This window comes from Triticum dicoccoides, chromosome 1A, assembly GCF_002162155.2.
Source record: "Triticum dicoccoides isolate Atlit2015 ecotype Zavitan chromosome 1A, WEW_v2.0, whole genome shotgun sequence".
NCBI lineage: Eukaryota > Viridiplantae > Streptophyta > Magnoliopsida > Poales > Poaceae > Triticum > Triticum dicoccoides.
This window is the reverse complement of record NC_041380.1, coordinates 498,088,607-498,115,615: the sequence shown is the minus strand read 5'-3', so window position 1 is coordinate 498,115,615 and position 27,009 is coordinate 498,088,607. Positions and strand designations below refer to the sequence as shown.

General features: G+C 49.0%; 1 protein-coding gene across 1 annotated transcript; it reads right to left on the bottom strand.

Moving 5' to 3' along the window:
• Nucleotides 1-24,882: 24,882 nt before the first annotated feature.
• On the bottom strand, nucleotides 24,883-25,590 carry LOC119282658. Its single transcript, XM_037562806.1, has one exon. The coding sequence runs from the start codon at nucleotides 25,481-25,483 to the stop codon at nucleotides 25,223-25,225; it is 261 nt and encodes an 86-aa protein (XP_037418703.1). The 5' UTR covers nucleotides 25,484-25,590; the 3' UTR covers nucleotides 24,883-25,222.
• Nucleotides 25,591-27,009: the final 1,419 nt, after the last annotated feature.

Below are 27,009 nucleotides of genomic sequence, written 5' to 3'. Positions count from 1 at the left end.
TACAACTCAGGCAAGAACTCCTTCTTTGACTGATCTATCTTGAACACCTTCAAGATCATGTCAAGGTATGTGCTCATTTGAAAGTATCATTAAGCATTTTGATCTATCCTTATAGATCTCGATGCTCAATGTTCAAGTAGCTTAATCCAGGTTTTCTATTGAAAAACACCTTTCAAATAACCCTATATGCTTTCTAGAAATTCTACATCATTTCTGATCAACATATACTCATCAGAAATTCTATAGTGCTCCCACTCACTTCTTTGGAAATACAAGTTTCTCATAAACTTTTTACAAAACCAAAAATCTTTGATCATCTCATCAAAGTGTACATTCCAACTTCGAGATGCTTACTCCAGTCCTTAGAAGGATCGCTGGTGCTAGCATACCTTTTAGCATCCTTAGGATCGACAAAACCTTTCTGATTGTATCACATACAACCTTTCCTTACGAAAACTGGTAAGGAAACTCGTTTTGACATCCATCTGCCAGATTTCATAAATGCAGCCAATGCTAACATGAATCCGACGGACTTTAAGCATCGCTACAGATGAGAAAATCTCATCGTAGTCAACTCCTTGAACTTGTGAAAAAACACTTCGCCACAAGTCGAGCTTCATAGATGGTGACATTACCATCCACGTCCATCTTCTTCTTAAAGATCCATTTATCTCAATGGCTTGCCGATCATCGGGCAAGTCCACCAAAGTCCATGCTTTGTTCTGATACATGGATCCTATCTCGGATTTCATGGTTTTTAACCATTTGTCGGAATTTGGGCCCACCATCGCTTCTCCATAGCTCGTAGGTTCATTGTTGTCTAGCAACACGACCTTCAAGACAGGATTACTGTACCACTCTGAAGTAGTACGTATCCTTGTCACCCTACGAGGTACGGCAGTGACTTGATCCGAAACTTCATGATCACTATCATAAGCTTCTACTTCAATTGGTGTAGGTGCCACAGGAACAACTTCCTGTGCCCTGATACACACTGGTTGAAGTGATGGTTCAATAACCATATCAAGTCTCCACCATCCTCCCACTCAACTCTTTCGAGAGAAACTTTTCCTCGAGAAAGGACCCGATTCAAGAAACAATCCATATTGCTTTCGGATCTGAATTAGGAGGTATACCCAACTGTTTTGGGTGTCCTATGAAGATGCATTTTATCCGCTTTGGGTTCGAGCTTATCAACCTGAAACTTTTTCACATAAGCGTCGCAGCCCCAAACCTTTAAGAAATGACAGCATAGGTTTCTCTAAACCGGTGTCATCTCAACGGAATTACGTGGTACCCTATTAAAGTGAGTGCGGGTGTCTCTAATGCCTAACCCATGAACGATAGTGGTAATTTGATAAGAGACATCATGGTATGCACCATATCCAATAGGGTGCAACTATGATGTTTGGACACACCATCACACTATGGTGTTCCAGGCGGTATTAATTGCGAAACAATTTCCACAATGTCTTAATTGTGTGCCAAAACTCGTAACTCAGATATTCATCTCTATGATCATATCATAGACATTTAATCCTCTTGTCACAATGATCTTCTACTTCACTCTAAAATTACTTGAACCATTCAATAATTCAGACTTGTGTTTCATCAAGTAAATATTCTCAACATCTACTCGAATCATCTGTGAAATAAGAACATAACGATATTCACTGCATGCCTCAGCACTCATTGGACTGCACACATCAAAAATGTGTTGCTTCCAACAAGTTGCTATCTTGTTCCATTTTACTGAAACCGAGGTTTTTCAGTCATCTTGCCTATGTGGTATGATTTGCATATCTCAAGTGATTCAAAATCAAGTGACTCCAAACGATCCATCTGCATGGAGTTTCTTCATGCATATACACCAAGAGACATGGTTCGCATGTCTCAAACTTTTCAAAAACGAGTGAGTCCAAAGATCCATCAACATGGAGCTTCTTCATGCGTTTTATACCATTATGACTTACATGGCAGTGCCACAAGTAAGTGGTACTATCATTACTATCTTATATCTTTTGGCATGAAAATGTGTATCACTACGATCGAGATTCAATAAACCATTCATTTTAGGTGCAAGACCATTGAAGGTATTATTCAAATAAATAGAGTAACCATTATTCTCTTTAAATGAATAACCGTATTGCGATAATCATAATCCAATCATGTCTATGCTCAACGCAAACACCAAATAACAATTATTTAGGTTTAACACCAATTTCGTTGGTAGAGGGAGCGTGCGATGCTTGATCACATCAAGCTTGGAAAACTTCCAACACATATCGTCAGCTCACCTTTAGCTAGTCTCCGTTTATTCCGTAGCTTTTATTTCGAGTTACTAATACTTAGCAACCGAACCGGTATCTTATACCCTGGTGCTACTAGGAGTACTAGTAAAGTACACATTAACATAATGTATATCCAATATACTTCTATCGACCTTGCCAGCCTTCTCATCTACCAAGTATCTAGGGTAATCCTGCTCCAGTGGTTGTTCCCCTTATTACAGAAGCACTTAGTCTCGGGTTTGGGTTCAACCTTGGGTTTCTTCACTAGAGCAGCAGCTGATTTGCCGTTTCATGAAGTATCCCTTCTTGCCCTTGCCCTTCTTGAAACTAGTGGTTTCACCAGCCATCAACAATTGATGCTCCTTCTTTATTTCTACTTTCGCGGTGTCAAACATCACGAATACCTCAAGGATCATCATATCTATCCCTGATATGTTATAGTTCATCACAAAGCTCTAGCAGCTTGGTGGCAATGACTTTTGGAGAAACATCACTATCTCATCTGGAAGATTAACTCCCACTCGATTCAAATGATTTTCGCACTCAGACAATCTGAGCACAAGCTCAACGATTGAGCTTTTCTCCCTTAGTTTGCAGGCTAAGAAAATCGTCGGAGGTCTTATACCTCTTGATGTGGGCACGAGCCTGAAATCCCAATTTCAGCCCTCGAAACATCTCATATGTTCCGCGATGTTTCGAAAAACGTCTTTGGTGCCTCTACTTAAACCATTTAACTGAACTATCACGTAGTTATCAAAACGTGTATGTCCGATGTTCGCAACATCCACAAACGACGTTTGGGGTTCAGCACACTAAGCGGTGCATTAAGGACATAAGCTTTCTACTAATCGCATAATCGCTACTATCAACTTTCAACTATAATTTTCTCTAGGAACATATCTAAACAGTAGAACTATAGCGCGAGCTACGACATAATTTGCAAAAGGTCTTTTGACTATGTTCAGGATAATTAAGTTCATCTTATGAACTCCCACTCAGATAGACATCCCTCTGGTCATCTAAGTGATTACATGATCCGAGTCAACTAGGCCGTGTCCGAACATCACGTGAGACGGACTAGTCATCATCGGTGAACATCTTCATGTTGATCGTATCTACTATACGACTCATGCTCGACCTTTCGGTCTCCGTGTTCCGAGGCCATGTCTGTACATGCTAGGCTCGTCAAGTTAACCCTAAGTGTTTTCGCTGTGTAAAACTGTCTTACACCCGTTGTATGTGAACGTAAGAATCCATCACACCCGATCATCACGTGGTGCTTAGAAGCGACGAACTGTAGCAACGATGCACAGTTAGGGGAGAACACTTCTTGAAATTTTGTAAGGGATCATCTTATTTACTACCGTCGTCCTAAGTAAACAAGATGCATAATCATAATAAACATCACATGCAATTATATAGTTGTGACATGATATGGCCAATATCATATAGCTCCATTGATCTCCATCTTCGGGGCTCCATGATCATCTTCTCACCGGCTTGACACCATGATCTCCATCATCATGATCTCCATCATCGTGTCTTCATGAAGTTGTCACGCCAACGACTACTTCTACTTCTATGGCTAACGCGTTTAGCAATAAAGTAAAGTAAGTTACATGGCGTTCTTCAATGACACGCAGGTCATACAATAAATAAAGACAACTCCTATGTCTCCTGCCGGTTGTCATACTCATCGACATGCAAGTCGTGAATCCTATTACAAGAACATGATCAATCTCATACATCACATATCATTCATCACATTCTTCTTGGCCATATCACATCACATAGCATACCCTGCAAAAACAAGTTAGACGTCCTCTAATTGTTGTTTGCATGTTTTACGTGGCTGCTATGGGTTTCTAGCAAGAACGTTTCTTACCTACGCAAGACCACAACGTGATATGCCAATTGCTATTTACCCTTCATAAGGACCTTTTTCATCGAATCCGTTCCGACTAAAGTGGGAGAGACTGGCACCCGCTAGCCACCTTATGCACCAAGTGCATGTCAATCGGTGGAACCTGTCTCACGTAAGAGTACATGTAAGGTCGGTCCGGGCCGCTTCATCCCACAATACCATCGAAACAAGATTGGACTAGTAACGGTAAGCATATTGAACAAAATCAACGCCCACAACTACTTTGTGTTCTACTCGTGCAAAGAATCTACGCAATAGACCTAGCTCATGATGCCACTGTTGGGGAACGTAGCAGAAATTCAAAATTTTCCTACGTGTCACCAAGATCTATCTATGGAGAAACTAGCAACGAGGGGAAGGAGAGTGCATCTACATACCATTGTAGATCTCTAAGCGGAAGCATTCAAGTGAACGGGGTTGATGGAGTCGTACTCGTCGTGATTCAAATCACCGATGATCCTAGTGCCGAACGGACGGCACCTCCGCGTTCAACACACGTACATCCCGGTGACGTCTCCCACGCCTTGATCCAGCAAGGAGAGAGGGAGAGGTTGAGGAAGACTCCATCCAGCAGTAGCACAATGGCGTGGTGGTGATGGAGGAGCGTGGCTATCCTGCAGGGCTTCGCCAAGCACCACAGAAGAGGAGGAAGACGAGAGGTAGGGCTGCGCCAAGAGGGAGAAGTTCTCATGTGTTTAGCAGCCCCAAACCTCAACTATATATAGGGGGAAGGGGGGGCTGCGCCCCCTTTAGGGTTTCCCACCCAAGGGGTGCGGCCAAGGAGGGAGGAGTGCCTCCCAAGTCAAGTGGAGGCCTCCCCCTTTAGGGTTTCCCCCTTCCCATGCGCATGGGCCTTGGGGGGCTGGTTCCCTTGGCCCATAAAGGCTAGGGCGCCCCCTTACAGCCCATGCTACTGTATTGGACGTGGTGGAACAATTTCCGGACCTCCGGACCCCTCCGGAATCCTCCGGAACCTTCTGGAAGCTTCCCGGTACAATACCGAAAAAACCCAAACTTTTTCCGGAACCCGAACAACAACTTTCCATATATAAATCTTTACCTCCGGACCATTCCGGAACTCCTCGTGACGTCCGGGATCTCATCCGGGACTCCGAACAACATTCGGTAACCACATACAAGCTTCCTTTATAACCCTAGCGTCATCGAACCTTAAGTGTGTAGACCCTACGGGTTCGGGAGACATGTAGACATGACCGAGACGTTCTCTGGTCAATAACCAACAGCGGGATCTGGATACCCATGTTGGCTCCCACATGTTCCACGATGATCTCATCGGATGAACCACGATGTCAAGGACTCAATCGATCCCGTATACAATTCCCTTTGTCTAACGGTATTGTACTTGCCCGAGATTCGATCGTCGGTATACCGATACCTTGTTCAATCTCGTTACCGGCAAGTCTCTTTACTCGTTCCGTAACACATCATCCCATGATCAACCCCTTGGTCACATTGTGCACATTATGATGATGTCCTACCGAGTGGGCCCAGAGATACCTCTCCGTTTACACGGAGTGACAAATCCTAGTCTCGATTCGTGCCAACCCAACAGACACTTTCGGAGATACCTGTAATGCACCTTTATAGCCACCCAGTTACGTTGTGACGTTTGGTACACCCAAAGCATTCCTACGGTATCCGGGAGTTGCACAATCTCATGGTCTAAGGAAAAGATACTTGACATTAGAAAAGCTTTAGCATACGAACTACACGATCTTTGTGCTAGGCTTAGGATTGGGTCTTGTCCATCACATCATTCTCCTAATGATGTGATCCCGTTATCAATGACAACCAATGTCCATGGTCAGGAAACCGTAATCATCTATTGATCAACGAGCTAGTCAACTAGAGGCTTACTAGGGACATGGTGTTGTCTATGTATCCACACATGTATCTGAGTTTCCTATCAATACAATTATAGCATGGATAATAAACGATTATCATGAACAAGGAAATATAATAATAACTTATTTATTATTGCCTCTAGGGCATATTTCCAACACTAGGCAGTGGCCAAACGCCTCGCCTAGGGCATAAATGAAGGTCTAGGCAGGGCAAGCAAGGAATTATCTACCCAAGTAAGAAATCATGCCACATACCGCACTAATATGCAAAACGGGTTATATTCCAATGGCAGTAGATGGTAATCAACTTATTTATATGCCCTAAACTAATATCAACACCCATATAATAATCACAAAGAAACTACGAGTAAAAATTATATTACCGCCTAGGCCACGCCTAGGGCGCTTAGGCACTGCCTAGGCACTAGGCGAAGGCCAACCGCCTCACCTACGCCTACCGCTTTTTCCAACCCGGCCGGGTCGAGTAAAAAAAGAAGAATAAGAAAGAGAGAAGAACTACTCAGACCCCGGCCGACTGCCAACAGTCGACCACTGTCTCGGGGACTACACCCAGTGGGTGCACTTGACGTGCCTCCACTGATTCAGATCCCACTCGGCCGGTCTGCCCGGGTCAAGTGGAAGAAAGGAAAGTGAAAATAAGTACTTAGACCCCAGCCGACTGCCCGCAGTCGGCTGCTGTCTCGAGGACTACACCCAGTGGGTGCACTTAGCGTGCCCCCACCAGTTCAGATCCCACTCGACCAGGCCGAGTGGAAGAGCGCAAATACTAAAGATAACAAAACACCCAGTGGGTGTACAGATTCGACGCAAACAATAAGAGATTGTATGAAAGAAAATATTTCAGGTAGCATATCCTAATAGAACAAGGTCAGTCGAAAGCCAACTTACCTGGACATTGGCCCGAAGAGCCGCGCTGGCATCGTAAGCGGCCTGGCTGTTGTCGTGCACCGTCTTCATCCGCTCCATCATCACGCTAGCCTGACGGATGGCCTCCGCAGCGGCGTCCGACTGGCTTTCCGGAACATGATAGTTGGTGAAGAAGGGAGCAGATGGCCCAGATGCGGCAGCTTGGAGCTCCGAGGCATGAGGTTGGACGGCTGAAGAAAACACTGGTACAATCGACGGTGCGGGGCGCTCACTTGACAACGGGACAACAAAAGTTACAGAGGCCCCACCTGCATCTTCAGGTGGTTGGACGGTTGGTTCTGTCGTCAGTTCCGGCTGAGATGTCTTGCCGGCCTCTACTTTTTTGTTCTTTCTGGGCCTCGAGGCCACATCTTCATCATCATTCGGAAGCTCGATAACATTGGGTGGGGCTGCAAATAAATCAGTCGACCTCAAGTGAATCGCCAGAATTTAATTGACCAAATAATCAAGAACAAGATCACGAGAATTGTACCTGGGTTGGAGGTAACCGCATCTTCCATTTCCTCGTCTCAGTATTGGCGGGAGGAAGTTCCAGAGGTAGCAGCACTACAAATGTTAGCATTCAGTCGGTTATGTTCTGTTGCTCGAGTCGACCAAAGTATCAGGTCAGAGGTTACCCAGAGATGGTGGGAATGGTCACTTTGATTCTAGGCAAAGCCTTCGGCGGTTTGGAGGATGCGACCTTCAATGGTTTCGGCACTGGAGGCGGCGTGGTCTTGAGCTGTTTCGATACCTTCTCGGTCAGCACCGGAGAAGACGTCCGAGGGCGCTTTGAAGACTGCCCAGTTGGTGCGGCCACCAGGTCAGGGGTGCTTGCCGGGTCGTGAGCGTGCTTGGACCTCCTTTCTCCGCGAGGAGGCGAGTCGACCTATTCTTCGTCACTCGGGTCGTCACTCTCCTCGTCCTCCTCTGCATCCGAGTGCCACTCGCCACTCTTGCCCCCGCTCGCCTCTCCCTCGACATTTCGCTCCTGCACTCCATTAGGCATTGAGTACATATCAACAAGAGCCTGAAAGACAAGGAATAAAAGAAAGACAGTCAATCGTCAACAAGATGCTACATAGTAAAACAAGAAGACACTCGACAATGCAGAATCGTACTTGTTCCGGCTGGCGCGAATGGTCGAACGGAACCACCCTCCTGGACCCTCGAGGATTATCCTTGTTGCTGGTAATACCTCTCAGCCACTGCTCCACCGTGTCCTCACTGACATCCTCCGGGTGGATCTGAGTGGAATCCTCGAGTCCCGAGTACATCCACATCGGATGGTCACGAGCTTGGAGTGGTTGGATGCGTCGACTGAGGAAGACCTCCTACAGGTCCATACCGGTCACTCCGTCGCGGACAAGTTGGACAACCCGCTCGACCAACACCTTCACCTGCGCCTTCTCCTCTGGGATCACTCTCAAGGTGGAGGGCTTCTCCACTCGAGCCATGGAAAAGGGGGGAAGCCCAGTCGACTGGCCCGGGGTCGGCTGGTCCTTGCAATAGAACCAGGTCGACTGCCAACCCCGGACCGAGTCAGGAAGGATCATAGTTGGGAAGGTGCTTTTGTTCCTCATTTGAATTCCATGACCCCCGCACATCTGTATCACGTGCGTCATCTCGTCACTCGGGTTGGCCTTCTTGACCGTCTGAGTGCGACATGTGAATATGTGCTTGAAGAGACCCCAGTGTGGTCGACAACCCAAGAAGTTCTTGCACATGGTGTTGGGGAACGTTGCAGAAAACAAAAATTTTCCTACGGTTTCACCAAGATCCATCTAGGAGTTCATCTAGCAACGAGTGATTAGATGCATCTACGTACCTTGTAGATCGCGAGCGGAAGCGTTCAAAGAACGTGGATGAGGGAGTCGTACTCGACGTGATTCGAATCACCGAAGATCCTAGCACCGAACGGACGGCACCTCCGCGTTCAACACACGTACGGAACAGCCACGTCTCCTTCTTCTTGATCCAGCAAGGGGGAAGGAGAGGTTCAGGGAGATGGCACCGGCAGCAGCACGACGGCGTGGTGATGATGGAGCTGCAGTACTCCGTCAGGGCTTCGCCAAGCGCTATGGAGGAGGAGGAGGTGTTGGAGAGGGAGAAGGAGGCAACCAAAGGCGTGGGAGAAAAGCCCTCCTTCCCTCACTATATATAGGAGGGCCAAGGGGGGGGCGCCGGACCTAGGAGATCCAATCTCCTAGGGTGGGGCGGCGGCCAAGGGGGTTTTCCCTCCCCCCCAAGGCACCTAGGAGGTGCCTTCCCCTCCTAGGACTCTTTCCCCTTGTAACCCTAGGCGCATGCGCCTCTTGGGGCTGGTGCCCTTGGCCCATGTAGGCCAAGGCGCACCCCCTACAGCCCATGTGGCCCCCTGGGACAGGTGGCCCCACCCGGTGGACCCCTGGGACCCTTCCGGTGGTCCCGGTACAATACCGATTACCCCGAAACTTGTCCCGATGGTCGAAACAGGACTTCCCATATATAAATCTTTACCTCCGGACCATTCCGGAACTCCTCGTGACGTCCGGGATCTCATCCGGGACTCCGAACAACATTCGGGTTACTGCATATACATATCCCTACAACCCTAGCGTCACCGGACCTTAAGTGTGTTGACCCTACGGGTTCAGGAGACATGTAGACATGACCGAGACGACTCTCCGGTCAATAACCAACAGTGGGATCTGGATACCCATGTTAGCTCCCACATGCTCCACGATGATCTCATTGGATGAACCACGATGTCGAGGATTCAAGCAACCCCGTATGCAATTCCCTTTGTCAATCGGTATGTTACTTGCCCGAGATTCGATCGTCGGTATCCCAATACCTCGTTTAATCTCGTTATCGGCAAGTCACTTTACTCGTACCGTAATGCATGATCCCGTGACCAGACACTTGGTCACTTTGAGCTCATTATGATGATGCATTACCGAGTGGGCCCAGTGATACCTCTCCGTCATACGGAGTGACAAATCCCAGTCTCGATCCGTGTCAACCCAACAGACACTTTCGGAGATACCTGTAGTGCACCTTTATAGTCACCCAGTTACGTTGTGACGTTTGGTACACCCAAAGCACTCCTACGGTATCCGGGAGTTACACGATCTCATGGTCAAAGGAAAAGATACTTGACATTGGAAAAGCTCTAGCAAACGAACTACACGATCTTGCGCTATGCTTAGGATTGGGTCTTGTCCATCACATCATTCTCCTAAAGATGTGATCCCGTTATCAATGACATCCAATGTACATAGCCAGGAAACCATGACTATCTGTTGATCAACGAGCTAGTCAACTAGAGGCTTACTAGGGACATGTTGGTGTCTGTTATTCACACATGTATTACGATTTCCGGATAATACAATTATAGCATGAATAAAGACAATTATCATGAACAAAGAAATATAATAATAATGCTTTTATTATTGCCTCTAGGGCATATTTCCAACAGTCTCCCACTTGCACTAGAGTCAATAATCTAGTTACATTGTGATGAATCGAACACCCATGGAATTCTGGTGTTGATCATGTTTTGCCCTAGGGAGAGGTTTAGTCAATGGATCTGCTACATTCAGGTCCGTATGTACTTTACAAATCTCTATGTCTCCATCTTGAACATTTTCACGAATGGAGTTGAAGCGACGCTTGATGTGCCATGTCTTCTTGTGAAACCTGGGCTCCTTGGCAAGTGCAATAGCTCCAGTGTTGTCACAAAAGAGTTTGATTGGCCCCGACGCATTGGGTATGACTCCTAGGTCGGTGATGAACTCCTTCACCCATATTGCTTCATGTGCTGCCTTCGAGGCTGCCATGTACTCCGCTTCACATGTAGATCCCGCCACGACGCTCTGCTTGCAGCTGCACCAGCTCACTGCTCCACCATTCAACATATACACGTATCCGGTTTGTGACTTAGAGTCATCCAGATCTGTGTCGAAGCTAGCATCGACGTAACCCTTTACGATGAGCTCTTCATCACCTCCATAAACGAGAAACATGTCCTTTGTCCTTTTCAGGTACTTTAGGATATTCTTGACCGCTGTCCAGTGTTCCTTGCCGGGATTACTTTGGTACCTTCCTACCAAACTTACGGCAAGGTTTACATCAGGTCTGGTACACAGCATGGCATACATAATAGATCCTATGGCTGAAGCATAGGGGATGACACTCATCTCTTCTTTATCTTTTGCCATGGTCGGGCATTGAGCCGAGCTCAATCTCACACCTTGCAAAACAGGCAAGAACCCTTTCTTGGACTGATCCATTTTGAACTTCTTCAAAATCTTATCAAGGTATGTGCTTTGTGAAAGACCTATGAGGCGTCTTGATCTATCTCTATAGATCTTGATGCCTAATATATAAGCAGCTTCTCCAAGGTCCTTCATTGAAAAACTCTTATTCAAGTAGGCCTTGACGTTGTCCAAGAGTTCTATATCATTTCCCATCAAAAGTATGTCATCTACATATAGTATGAGAAATGCTACAGAGCTCCCACTCACTTTCTTGTAAACGCAGGCTTCTCCATAAGTCTGCATAAACCCAAACGCTTTGATCATCTCATCAAAGCGAATGTTCCAACTCCGAGATGCTTGCACCAGCCCATAAATCGAGCGTTGGAGCTTGCACACCTTGTTAGCATTCTTAGGATCAACAAAACCTTCCGGCTGCATCATATACAACTCTTCCTTAAGGAAACCATTAAGGAACGCCGTTTTGACGTCCATTTGCCATATCTCATAATCGTAGAATGCGGCAATTGCTAACATGATTCGGACGGACTTTAGCTTCGCTACCGGTGAGAAAGTCTCATCGTAGTCAACTCCTTGAACTTGTCGATAACCCTTAGCGACAAGCCGAGCTTTATAGATGGTCACATTACCATCCGCGTCTGTCTTCTTCTTAAAGATCCATTTATTTTCTATGGCTCGCCGCTCAACGGGCAAGTCAGTCAAAGTCCATACTTCATTTTCATACATGGATCCTATCTCGGATTTCATGGCTTCTAGCCATTTGTCGGAATCCGGGCCCGCCATCGCTTCTTCATAGTTCGAAGGTTCACTGTTGTCTAACAACATGATTTCCAAGACAGGGTTGCCGTACCACTCTGGTGCGGAACGTGTCCTTGTGGACCTTCGAATTTCAGCAGGAGCTTGATCAGAAGTATCTTGATCATTATCATTAACTTCCTCTCTAGTCGGTGCAGGCACCTCAGGAACATTTTCTTGAGTTGCGCCATTTTCGGGTTCAAGAGGTAATACTTCATCAAGTTCTACTTTCCTCCCACTTACTTCTTTCGAGAGAAACTCTTTCTCCAGAAAGATTCTGTTCTTGGACACAAATATCTTGCCTTCGGATCTTAGGTAGAAGGTATACCCAATGGTTTCCTTAGGGTATCCTATGAAGACGCATTTTTCCGACTTGGGTTCGAGCTTTTCAGGTTGAAGTTTCTTGACATAAGCATCGCATCCCCAAACTTTTTAGAAACGACAGCTTAGGTTTCTTGCCAAACCATAATTCATACGGTGTCGTCTCAACGGATTTAGACGGAGCCCTATTTAAAGTGAATGTAGCTGTCTCTAGAGCGTATCCCCAAAATGATAGCGGTAAATCGGTAAGAGACATCATAGACCGCACCATATCCAATAGAGTGCGATTACGACGTTCGGACACACCGTTACGCTGAGGTGTCCAGGCGGCGTGAGTTGTGAAACGATTCCACATTTCCTTAAGTGTGTGCCAAATTCGTGACTCAAGTATTCTCCTCCACGATCTGATCATAGAAACTTGATTTTCCTGTCACGTTGATTCTCAACCTCACTCTAAAATTCCTTGAACTTTTCAAAGGTTTCAGACTTGTGTTTCATTAAGTAGACATACCCATATCTACTCAAGTCATCAATGAGGGTGAGAACATAACGATAGCCACCGCGAGCCTCAACACTCATTGGACCGCACACATCAGTGTGTATGATTTCCAATAAGTTGGTTGCTCACTCCATTGTTCCTGAGAACGGAGTCTTGGTCATCTTACCCATGAGGCATGGCTCGTACGTGTCAAATGATTCATAATCAAGAGACTCTAAAAGTCCATCTGCATGGAGCTTCTTCATGCGTTTGACACCTATGTGACCAAGGCGGCAGTGCCACAAGTATGTGGGACTATCATTATCAACCTTACATCTTTTGGTACTTACACTATGAATATGTGTAGCATTACGCTCGAGATTCATTAAGAATAAACCATTGACCATCGGAGCATGACCATAAAACATATCTCTCATATAAATAGAACAACCATTATTCTCAGATTTAAATGAGTAACCATCTCGTATTAAACGAGATCCTGATACAATGTTCATGCTCAACTTGACACTAAATAACAATTATTGAGGTTTATAACTAATCTCGTAGGTAAATGTAGAGGTAGCGTGCCGACGGCGATCACATCGACCTTGGAACCATTCCCGACGCGCATCGTCACCTCGTCCTTCGCCAGTCTCCGTTTATTCCGCAGCTCCTGCTGTGAGTTACAAATATGAGCAACGGCACCGGTATCAAATACCCAGGAGTCACTACGAGTACTGGTAAGGTACACATCAATTATATGTATATCAAATATACCTTTGGCGTTGCCGGCCTTCTTGTCCGCTAAGTATTTGGGGCAGTTCCGTTTCTAGTGACCTTCCCTTTGCAATAAAAGCACTCCATCTCAGGCTTGGGTCCATTCTTTGACTTCTTCCCGGCAGCTTGCTTGCCGGGCGCAGCAACTTCCTTGCCGTCCTTCTTGAAGTTCTTTTTACCCTTGCCCTTCTTGAACTTAGTGGTTTTATTCACCATCAACACTTGATGTTCCTTCTTGACTTCTACCTCTGCTGATTTCAGCATAGCAAATACTTCAGGAATGGTCTTTTCCATTCCCTGCATATTGAAGTTCATCACAAAGCTCTTGTAGCTTGGTGGAAGCGACTGGAGGATTCTGTCAATGACCGCATCATCCGGGAGATTAACTCCCAGCTGAGTCAAGCGATTATGTAACCCAGACATAGTGAGTATGTGCTCACTGACAGAACTATTTTCCTCCATCTTACAGCTGAAGAATTTGTCGGAGACTTCATATCTCTCGATCCGGGCATGAGCTTGAAAAACCATTTTCAGCTCTTCGAACATCTCATATGCTCCATGTCTCTCAAAACGCTTTTGGAGCCCCGGCTCTAAGCTGTAAAGCATGCCGCACTGAACGAGGGAGTAGTCATCAGCACGTGTCTGCCAAGCGTTCATAACGTCTTGGTTCTGTGGGACGGGTGGATCACCTAGCGGTGCTTGTAGGACATAATCTTTCTTGGCAGCTATGAGGATGATCCTCAGGTTCCGGACCCAGTCCGTATAGTTGTTGCCATCGTCTTTCAGCTTGGATTTCTCTAGGAACGCATTGAAGTTGAGGACTATGTTGGCCATTTGATCTACAAGACATATTGTAAAGTTTTAGACTAAGTTCATGATAATTAAGTTCATCTAATCAAATTATTAATGAACTCCCACTCAGATTAGACATCCCTCTAGTCATCTAAGTGTTACACGATCCGAGTCGACTAGGCTGTGTCCGATCATCACGTGAGACGGACTAGTCATCGTCGGTGAACATCTTCATGTTGATCATATCTTCCATACGACTCGTGTTCGACCTTTCGGTCTCTGTGTTCCGAGGCCATGTCTGTACATGCTAGGCTCGTCAAGTTAACCCTAAGTGTTTTGCATGTGTAAAACTGTCTTACACCCATTGTATGTGAACGTAAGGATCTATCACACCTGATCATCACGTGGTGCTTCGAAACGACGAACTTTAGCAACGGTGCACAGTTAGGGGAGAACACTTCTTGAAATTTTTGTACGGGATCATCTTATTTACTACCATCGTTCTAAGTAAACAAGATGCAAAACATGATAAACATCAAATGCAATCAAATAATAATAGTGACATGATATGGCCAATATCACATAGCTCCTTTGATCTCCATCTTGGGGCTCCATGATCATCTTGTCACCGGCATGACGCCATGATCTCCATCATCATGATCTCCATCATTGTGTCTCCATGAAGTTGCTCGCCAACTATTACTTCTACTACTATGGCTAACGCGTTTAGCAATAAAGTAAAGTAATTTACATGGCGTTTCTCAATGACACGCAGGTCATATAAAAAATAAAGACAACTCCTATGGCTCCTGCCGGTTGTCATACTCATCGACATGCAAGTCGTGATTCTTATTACAATAGCATGAACAACTCATACATCACATATATATCATTCATCATTCATCACAACTTTGGCCATATCATATCACAAAGCACTTGCTGCAAAAACAAGTTAGACGTCCTCTAATTGTTGTTGCAAGTTTTTTACGTGGCTGAAGTAGGGTTCTAGCAAGAACGTTTTCTTACCTACGTGAAAGCCACAACGTGATTTGTCAACTTCTATTTACCCTTCATAAGGACCCTGTTCATCAAATCCGCTCCAACTAAAGTAGGAGAGACAGACACCCGCCAACCACCTTATGCAACTTGTGCATGTTAGTCGGTGGAACCGGTCTCACGTAAGCGTACGTGTAAGGTTGGTCCGGGCCGCTTCATCCCACAATACCATTGAAGCAAGATAAGACTAGTAGCGGCAAGAAAGTTGACAACATCTACGCCCACAACAAATTGTGTTCTACTCGCGCAAGAAGAACTACGCATAGACCTAGCTCATGATGCCACTGCTGGGGAACGTTGCAGAAAACAAAATTTTTCCTACGGTTTCACCAAGATCCATCTAGGAGTTCATCTAGCAACGAGTGATTAGATGCATCTACGTACCTTGTAGATCACGAGCGGAAGCGTTCAAAGAACGTGGATGAGGGAGTCGTACTCGACGTGATTCGAATCACCGAAGATCCTAGCACTGAATGGACGGCACCTCCGCGTTCAACACACGTACGGAACAGCCACATCTCCTTCTTCTTGATCCAGCAAGGGGGAAGGAGAGGTTGAGGGAGATGGCACCAGCAGCAGCACGACGGCATGGTGATGATGGAGCTGCAGTACTCCGTCAGGGCTTCGCCAAGCGCTATGGAGGAGGAGGAGGTGTTGGAGAGGGAGAAGGAGGCAACCAAAGGCGTGGGAGAAAAGCCCTCCTTCCCTCACTATATATAGGAGGGCCAAGAGGGGGGGGCGCCGGCCCTAGGAGATCCAATCTCCTAGGGTGGGGCGGCGGCCAAGGGGGTTTTCCCTCCCCCCCAAGGCACCTAGGAGGTGCCTTCCCCTCCTAGGACTCTTTCCCCTTGTAACCCTAGGCGCATGGGCCTCTTGGGGCTGGTGCCCTTGGCCCATGTAGGCCAAGGCGCACCCCCTACAGCCCATGTGGCCCCCTGGGACAGGTGGCCCCACCCGGTGGACCCCCGAGACCCTTCCGGTGGTCCCGGTACAATACCGATTACCCCGAAACTTGTCTCGATGGCCGAAACAGGACTTCCCATATATAAATCTTTACCTCCGGACAATTCCGGAACTCCTCGTGACGTCCGGGATCTCATCCGGGACTCCGAACAACATTCGGGTTACTGCATATACATATCCCTACAACCCTAGCGTCACCGGACCTTAAGTGTGTAGACCCTATGGGTTCGGGAGACATGTAGACATGACCGAGACGACTCTCCGGTCAATAACCAACAGCGGGATCTGGATACCCATGTTAGCTCCCACATGCTCCATGATGATCTCATCGGATGAACCACGATGTCGAGGATTCAAGCAACCCCGTATGCAATTCCCTTTGTCAATCGGTATGTTACTTGCCCGAGATTCAATCGTCGGTATCCCAATACCTCGTTTAATCTCGTTATCGGCAAGTCACTTTACTCGTACCATAATGCATGATCCCGTGACCAGACACTTGGTCACTTTGAGCTCATTATGATGATGCATTACCGAGTGGGCCCAGTGATACCTCTCCGTCATATGGAGTGACAAATCCCAGTCTCGATCCGTGTCAACCCAACAGACACTTTCAGAGATACCTGTAGTGCACCTTTATAGTCACCCAGTTACGTTGTGACGTTTGGTACACCCAAAGCACTCCTACGGTATCCGGGAGTTACACGATCTCATGGTCAAAGGAAAATATACTTGACATTGGAAAAGCTCTAGCAAACGAACTACACGATCTTGCGCTATGCTTAGGATTGGGTCTTGTCCATCACATCATTCTCCTAATGATGTGATCCCGTTATCAATGACATCCAATGTCCATAGCCAGGAAACCATGACTATCTGTTGATCAACGAGCTAGTCAACTAGAGGCTTACTAGGGACATGTTGGTGTCTGTTATTCACACATGTATTACGATTTCCAGATAATACAATTATAGCATGAATAAAGACAATTATCATGAACAAAGAAATATAATAATAATGCTTTTATTATTGCCTCTAGGGCATATTTCCAACACATGGACACGAAAGCGGTAAGGTACACGATGGTGTTTGGAGAAAAGTGGTGGAGTTGAGCCCCAAAGAAGTTTAAGAAACCGCAAAAGAAAGGGTGGGGAGGTAAAGAAAACCCGCGGTCGACATGGGTGGCAAGGAGAACGCACTCACCCTCCTACGGCTGCGGCTTAGTCTCGTTCCCCGGGAACCGCGCCGATTCGTGGGGGATCAGTCCCCCCTCAACTAGGTCGTCGATGTCATCTTGACTGATTGTCTAGCGGATCTAGTCGCCCTGGATCCAGCTAGGCGGCAGGCCGGACCTCGACGAAGACCCGCCCCTGCTAGTCTTCTTCCCTTTCGCCTTCGCCGTCGCCTTCTTCGCACGCTCCAACGCCACCGTCTTCTCCTTCCCCATGGCAGCGAATCGAGTTTGAGCGGGGCGACGACGCCGAGAGCAGAAGCAGGCGCACCGAAGAAATCCGAGGAGGAGGAAGAAGAATGGGGGCGCACTATTCAAAAGCCCCGGTCCGGCGCCTTATATAAGGTCACTTCCGAGTGATTAACTTGTAGGCCCGGACGATCTTATCAAATCCCGCAACAGTCGCGTGGGCGATACGTGGCAAAAAAGGTGGCGTGGAGATCGAGGCGGTCTGCCTAATCCGTCCTGATTACTGCGGCCTCCCCCGCCCGGCGTGTTTCCCAAAATTCTAATCCTGTGAAATCCGCAGATGGCAGAACAACCCGTCAGACAGAAGATTTTTTCCATATCAACACTCAAAACTTAACAACGAAAGTTCACTCAACAAAACCAAGAATGGATCAAGGCAACTGAACAAGCAGCTGAAGCCATCATGAATGTTCATTCGACCTCTGGGCGAGACATTCTCAAAGCACAAAAGCTAATCAGAGAGATTATCAACTCCTTCTCCACTCGAACCCTGAACCATTCGGGGGCTAATGATGAAGCTATGTACCTAGGGTAGGATCATAGACCTGACTTAGACATCCTCCCCTAGGACATCACCCTAAAGCCAGGATCATTCAAAGGGTACCATCATCCACTCGACTAGAGACGTTCCAGTCGGAAGAATCAATGTCACTCGACCGTCGCAGAAGTCACTCGACGGACAGAAGAGCTAAAGCCACTCCGCATGAACAACGGTCGGGCATTTACTTATAGGCTTAATTGTCATTTATAACACTTTAATGCGGGTGTTACCAGTAACGTTCTCTCTTCAATGTACCTTAAACCCTCTGTGACGTGGGCTGGCTAGGGTCCTGGCGCACTCTATATAAGCCACCCCCTCCACAGGCACAAGGGTTCGCACCCCCTGTAACTCACACGCATATCATCCAGTCGACCGCCTCCGGGCTCCGAGACGTAGGGTTGTTACTTCCTCCGAGAAGAGCCTGAACTCGTAAAACTCGCGTGCACAACTCCTCCATAGCTAAGATCTTTCCTTTACATTCCTACCCCCCATTCTACTGTCAGACTTAGAACCACGACAGGCACATGTCGAATATACCACACGTGTGGCAGTTATCGGCGTCCTATTTTTTCAGTCGGACTTGTGTGTTGTGTTGTGTCCGTATCGGGTTGCATTTGGATCCGTAAATAAGATTGCTGGAACCCCCTTGTTTTCCCCCTGCATACTCCGATTGAATAGAAGTCCAAACCCTAATCAGTGCAGAGCATCGGCGGCGCCATGGAGCCGAACTCCCACTGCGGTTGTCGCACCCGCAGGACCCGCAGCCAGATCTTCTACGGCGTCTTCCCTGACTGCGAGGTGTGCTGCCGACGTAGGGAAAGCACGACGGCGACGTTCCCGGCCGGCCCTATGATGTGGGCATGGGAGAGAGAGCCGGCCCCTGGGAGCCTGCAGGCCAACAAGATAGTGGCGAAGATGATAGCTAAGAGCATCTCCAGCCGTTGGCCCTCCACCCGGCGATTTTACGCGCCCCCTGGGGGCGAGCCGACGCTAAAATCGGCGCGGGGGCGAGCGGGTTCCGAGCCGCTCGCCCCAGGGTCGTTCAGACGTGTTTTTTTAGTTTAAAAAAATCTGAATTTGGTAAAGTTTGGCTAAAATTCGGCAAACTTGACATTCATATTCAACATGTTTGGCGTTTACATAGATTATTTTAAAAAACATTTACGGGGCAAAGAAGTCGATGAGCGCAGCGAAGTCGCCGCCGTCCTCATCATCGTCGGAAGCATTCTCCTTCTTGATGGCGCGGCCGCCCCTGCTGGACCCCTACCCAGCGTCTCCATGGCGGACCGGCGGCGACGGCGCGTTGTCGTCGTCGTCGCTGTCGTCGAGGACGATGATGCCTCCCTCGTCCCGGTCACGGCGGCGAGCTTCAAACTGTGTGAAGGCGGCGCACTGGCGCTCCATCTTCGTGTTCGCCCAGTCGTCGCGCGCCCATTTGAGGGCCGCTTCGTCGTCGAGCTCCTCCTCCTTGATGTCGCCGGCGAGCCCAGGCTCCGTCTTCAGGACGGGGAGCCCTGGCTCCGGCTTGACGGCGGCGAGCTCCGGATCCATCTTTAGCTTGACAAAGCGCGGAGGAGCCGAGGAGGAGGCGCACCGGCCGCCCTCGTTGATGAAGATGCCGACGCTGCGGGTGCGCCGACCGAGCGGCGTCTTCGGGGCGGGCTCGGCCTTGACGCCGAGGAGCGCCGGTGAGCCAGAAGAGTGGGAGGAGGAGCGGAAGGAGGAGGGAGAGTGGGAGGAGGAGGAACCGGCAAACCTCCTGGGCACCCACGGCCCGGCGCTCTGGCGGGGTGTCAGGACGGCCGCCACGGCAGGGTATGCCAGCGGCGGGTCATTGCCGCCCTCGAGGTACAACAGTACCTCGTGGAGCGTGCGACTAGGGACGCCCGACCAGACGCGGCGGCCGTTGGTGTTCTTGAGGCCGCCGACCACCGGCGCCCCGTTCGTGGACACCAGCCGCTGCGCCTGCCGCTGCTGGAAATAGTGTGCCCACGCTGCATGGTTGTCGGCGACGTACTGGGGGAGAGCGCGCTGCTCCTCCGTCAGGGACGACCGCACGCAGTCGACCTCGGCGGCGAAGAGGCCGGGGCGCGCGTCGACGTTGGGCACCGGGGGGATGGGGACGCAGTCATTGCTGAGCCTCCACCCCGTCGGCCCGGCGCGCATGTCCGGCGGCGCCGGGATGTTGGCCTCAAAGAGAAGCCACACCTCGCCCTCCTGGAGCGAGCGGCGGCCGAAGCCGTTGGCCGCCGCGGAGTCGCCGGGGAAGCGTTCGGCCATGGAAAGGGGAAGGGGAAGGGGAGGAAGGGGAGAGCGGCAGAGCTCGACAGCGGACGGGAGGGACGGCGGCTGGTTTGGGCTCGGCGGACTCGGGCTGGTGTGGCCAGCGGCGAGGGGAAACCTCTGGTTTTATAGCCCAGGGCGTGTGGACGCGTGTCGGAAGGGGAGGCGTCGCCGCGCCAGCCAGCCCGACGCATCGTCCGTGAGGAATCAATGGCAAGGTTGACCAGCGGCAGCCTTGTCATTGATTCCCCGCGAAAAATCGAGACGTTCGGGAAAGACGAAGCGCGTGCCGCTGATTTGGCGGGCCCGCCGCGCTTTCGCGCCAAAACCCTCGCCCCGGCGTTCCCGAGCATTCCCAGTGCGCCGGGTTTGGCTCGGGTCCGCCGGCGCCGATTTCGGCCCAAGCCGACAAAAAACGGGCTCCTAGAGACACGACTGAATCGATTTTTAGACACCGATGCAACAAAAACGTCTGGAAAAGCCCTGTTGGGAACGCGGTTGAAGATGCTTTAAGATAGGGTACAAGATCAGCATGGACGTCGGCAAGCCGCCGGCCCTAACCTCCCTCCCTGCGACCGTCGGAGCCGGCTGCGTCAAGGAGCCCAAACCCTTCTCCACCTAGGCGTTTGCCGCTGATTACCAGCATCGTAGTATATTATCGGCTATCCTGTGCTGTTTGACACCGTGAGTTTTGCAGGGACATAAAATCTCACTAGATTATGTTTTTTATTTTTATTCTGACTGAGATGATTCCACTAGATTATGTTACTGCATGTGCATGCCATGAGTTTATATGAATTTATCATCTTCATAGCAAGCCCAGTACTGTTTCTCTTTTTCAGAGAATGAGAAAGATACACGTAGGCCATAGCTACAGAAGAACATATTCCCTTCATTTCTTTTTACTCCATATCTTCAACCGGTTCGGATGGCGCTCGCATAACAGGATAGGAGTCTAGAGAACTTGTCCTTTTTATCTTCATTGTGCCGGTTGGCGTGGTTTCCTTGTACTTTTTTTATACTCTTTTCTGCTCCATTTTGTGAGCTGTAAAACTTTTATGACGATTTTGGATGGTTAATAAGATGACCGCATGCATCATCATGATGCAGAGGCCGGGGTACGCCTTCATTTCAAAAAAAAAGATTTACGTCGAGTCAAACTTTACAAACATTGACCAAATTTATACTCTCTCCGTTCAAAAATACTTGTTGCAGAAATGCATAAAAATGAATGTATATAGAACTAAAATACATACATTCCTTTGACAAGTATTTCTGGACGGAGAAAGTATATATAAAAAAAATCAACATCTACAATACAAAATATACATAATATAAAACTACATTCCATAATAAATCTAAAGATATTCATTTAGTATTGTAAGTGATGATATTTTTTATATAAGTTGGGTCAAAATCAAGATACTTTGAGTTCAGACAAACGTTATATATAGACTAAAAGAAACGGAAGTAATACGCTGAAGACTATACTATACAGTACTTAAGCCGCGTGAGCGAGTACAAATTGTCCGGCCCGTGGCTACGTGTCGGCCTCTACCTGCTTCCCCGCCGGCCGCCGCGACCGATCACATGCACAGGCGACAAGGTCGCCTCCTCTTTTTCCTCATCAGTCACTGTACATGTATCGAACGAAAGCGAGGCGGATCTATCCATACGGTTGCCAACCGTACAAATGTCCACGCGTTAACCGATCAAAAGCAGAGCCGCCAAATCAAAGATGATCATCACCCAGCTGCCGCTTGCTGCACCCGCACGATCCGTCATGCATGCGGCGTGTGTGTGTACATGTTCTTCCAGATCGAGATCTGAGGGACAATCACGCAGCCCGAGAGCGACGGCGAGATCAAAAGCACGCACGCGATCGTCGTGCAGAAATATACAAGGTACGTAGATGCGTCGCTTACCCTGGAGGGAGGCCTGGATTACGGTACGGGCGTCGGGCGGTACAGCTGCGCGTACGTACATACAGATCCTGATCGGCAGGAGTGCATTATTGTTTGTTCGATCCAACAGCAAAAAATAGAGCAGAGTGCATTATTCTGGCTGTATATACACATATTTTAGGGAATTATTGCGTTCGCTATACCCTGCCCTGCCATATACGGAGACGAGAGAACATGCGTGCGTGGCTGGATTGTTCGATGCGCACACCCCACTTTGGTTGGGTTGGAGAGAGGAAAGAAAGTGGGGTGAACATGCGCGTGTTTCGTGAATCAGGGACAGAGCATCAGCGATTCAACGGTTTTCATTTTCTGTGCTGGTGCTGTTCGGGGGATTGAGTGGTAGTTATCTAGCGAGAGCACGGATATGCTTCCTATGTTTTGTCGTCGAATGTTCTTTCTTCGGTTTTGCTATTTCTCAGTGGTTTGGAAAATGAATCCATGTCGTTCGAATTTTCACAAAGCACCGAGACCCAAAACAGGGGCGGCACTCTGAGCGCGGCGAGGTGCGGGGATGTCGACGAGCCTCTGTAAGACCTTGTACAATGCAAGGTGTTTAGGAGAGGTGTTTGAAAAAATAAACCAATCTTTTTTAAGCATCGGTGCTTATTTATACAGGTCACATGCTTAATTAGGCGTCTCTTCTGTAGAAATAGGCACCGGTGCTTCAGAAGAAGCCGATTTATTTTTCTAAGCACCTCCCTAAGCACCTAGCATTGTACAAGGCCTAAGGGAGCAACGCGGAGAAGGTATAGTGCGGCCAGGTGGAGAGGAGTCGGAGATTGGCCGGTCGGGTGCATGTGAAGGATTGTCGGAACCGAAGAACGTGAGGTGAGGAGGAAGGGGCTGGGGGTCACAGGGATGGCCGAGGGCAGCTAGAGAAGGACGGATCGACCCGCGTCAGCGTCCATCGGCCACGGAGACAGGAGCAGACGTTTAGAGCATGTGTAGCGGATGCGCTTTCCCGCCGTCGGCCCGTATATTTGCGGCCGATTTAACGTTTGCAGGCTGGAACAGAAACGCTATTTTTTGACCGGTCCATAAGAAATATACAAGCGCCCCGCAAATTGATGTTTCCGCCGCTATATGTAGGTGGTGGGGGGCGTTCTAGGGTTTCTTTCTCAGACAGATTAGCCCCCCTCAGCAACAGTCTACTCCCCCTTCACCACCTCCTTTCTTAGCTCCGATGAGTGATTCCCGCCAGTTTTTCCCCTCTCAAGCGCACATACATGGTAGGAGAAGGGCGCAGACGTGGAGGCCGTCGTGGGTCGTCGCCGCACAAACGCGGCGGCATGACGCGGAGGCCGACAGCTCCAGCCAGGCCGTCACCGAGCTATGGCGTCAGTGCAACCGTGTAACAGCGACTCCCTCTCCTGCAACGGCGGCAATGAGCTCCATGTGCAGCTCTGGCCGACGACGAAGAAGCTCTGCGAGGCAGAGATCGCGCACAACGCCACAAAGGAGGCGGTGGCGGCCGGCGAAGAGGGTGTCGTCGAACGCCTCGAGGCGGCGAAGGCGGACTACGAGCTCGCCTACACCCTCTACCACTCGGCATGTGTGAGCACTTCCTCAACGTGAAACGGTGAGCCGCCGCCGGCCCTCCGTCGATCTAAGTTATCTGAACTGATCTATGTAGAGGGACCTTTTACGTTTAAGTTTTTAAATTTGTGATATTTGTTCTGCGTCAGAGATGAATTGCGTGTAAAATTGTTTTAGGGCGAATCATAAAATGATTTGACGGGTAGGGAATTTAGAGGCTCTGCTAGAGTTTGCTCTTAGGCCAGGGCAAGTCGGAGGTGGAGACGTTCGTTTTCTATTTTCACAAGACATTGTTTAGTTGTAGGGATTAATGGGAGTTTAAGTGGGAAGGGGACTGGAAATTGAGGAAGCCAATTCACACCGATTTCCTTTAGGGGTAGTTTTACCCATGTCAACTTCTATCATATGCCAAACAAGGGAATGGGAATAAAAATCTACTCCTACAACCCTTGTGCAAACTCGCATTTCCTTGCCCGAGTGTTTACCAAATAGGCTATAGGGGTTGGGTTGATCCGACCACCCAATCCCTAGGTTGGTTGGATCCTAATCCAACGGCTGTGAGCGATCGATTGAAACTAAAAACAACTGCGGGCCAGCAAACAAACGAAGACATTTTAGGAGCAAGGCTAATGGTGAAACATCATCATCAGATACACGCAGGATTAGTAATTTGAAGAGCTTTAAACTCGCAAATAACATCACACCTTACATGCATGTCTTGAGCAAAAGAAAAGGGAATCGAAGCAAGCAAGACCTCAACCAGGCTCGGCCGCTTGACCATACAAGCAACGAACCAGCACGCGCCACGGCCTCCGGCACCGGCACCGGCGGCAGCAAAGCTCAGCCGCGCGCGCGAGGCCCCAGCTCCGCCGAGAGCGCCACCGAGCACGCGCGCACGCACGTATTACGAACACCGTACACGTGCGTGCTCTGAGCCGCGCCGGCCGTGCGCGCCGCCGGTGGCACTAATCTAGGCGCCAATCTTGTAGTTGCTGTAGCCGCCGACGTCCTCCTTGATCATCTCGAGGTCCCTGGAGGAGGCGACGGCCATGGACATGGCCCGCCGGTGGCGCCCCGCCCCCTGCTGCTGCTGCTCGGTCGCGCCGCCGCCGTCCGCCTTCCGGTGCTCGTCGGACGCCGGCACGTCGTCGAGGGCCGCGAAGTTCTCCGGCAGCGCGAACACGCTCTGAGACGCCCGGCGCTGGTGACGCCCCATCCGCTGCGACGACATGGTTCGAGCTTAGGCGTGTGTGCACGGGAACACGAGGACTCGCTTGGGTTGCTTCGGCCGTGTGTTTGTGTGGGTGATGGTGTTGTGCTGGGAAGAGAGCAGCGGAGGCGGAGGCTTTATATAAGAGGAGAATGCTCGGTTTGGACGGCCGGTGAGAAAGAGAGGAGCTAATTTCCCTTTTCTTGGAGGAGAAAAAACATCATTAACCAACTGTTTTGGCTTCACCTGGTAGTACACCAGTACTAGATATTTCCATTGTTCGCAAGAAACAATTATCGCAAACATGAGTTAGTTATCGTGTCCATCTCATATCATAGAATGGAGCGGGTGCCAATGTGCCATTGCCACGAGTCATACAAAACGAAGAAAAAATCCAATGAAAATTGTACTGTACAATTGGAAATAGGCGTAACTCATAGCCAAAAACAACATTGACTTGTAATAGCCAAACGTTCAAAACATATGCTTTAGTATTCCAGAAAAATAATTCATACTCCCTTCGTCTCAAAATAAGTGAGTCAATGTAACATTAACTTTGTATTAGTATTAAAGTTATTACAAAATTGAGTTACTTATTTTGGGACGGAGGGTTCATCATTTTTGCGGGGTACTGATATATAGCCCAGCATATGATCAAGAAGTGGGTCTTTGCGAAAAATCAAGAAATGTTTTGCAATGTCAATATAATAGCTACTCCTGCCCTTCCCTGCCCTGCTGCCCACCTATAAATTCAGTTGCTGCTGCAAAAATTGGCTGAGAAAAAAATAATCGCGCAGGAAGAGATATTGCAGCACGGATTGGGTGGCAGAACGCCTGCAATGGCCGCATCCGTGCATGCATGCATGCACGCACTGACAGCCCTGTACCGTGGACATGAGGCATGTCGCCTGGCGACAACGTTTTAACAAGGATTTTGGATCTCTGCGGCCGCGCCTCGTGCATGCATCAGGATGCACTTGCAGGAGAGAGAAACAGAGATCAGTCCTTATCCTGTCGAGTCCGGCAGTTCCTCGGGGAATAAAACAGCGGAAATTTCTATGGGCGGCCACGCTCTGCCTCTCCGATTAGTTTGCGCCATTTGATTACGTTCGTTCGTTGGACGCTCCGTCCATTCCGTCTGATCCACGCGCAACGCTGATTTGTGCGAATGCCATGTTGTTTTCAGTGGAATTTCTGTGCCCGCGACACGGAATTTGGCGGTGCGCGCCCGCGAAGCTTCCTGCCGAAAACATCAGCTCCACCGAATCGAATCCAACAGACAGATGGCCACATGCGAACGCAGCCCGATCGGGCAGGGCACCGCGCACCGCGCGTCAATCAGGACAGCAGCGACACGTTCGCGGGCGTGCAACCACTCGCGCCGTGAATCCGGACGGGCTCCCTCCGCTTTCGCCGTGGCATCGACGGCGCCCGCGCGCGGGCGCGCGGCACAGGGGATCGATGCGCAGCGCACGCTCCCGGCGCGCGCACGGCCGAGGAGGCGATCGGGCGAGAGGAAGGGGGCAGCGCCACGTTGATCGGGGTGG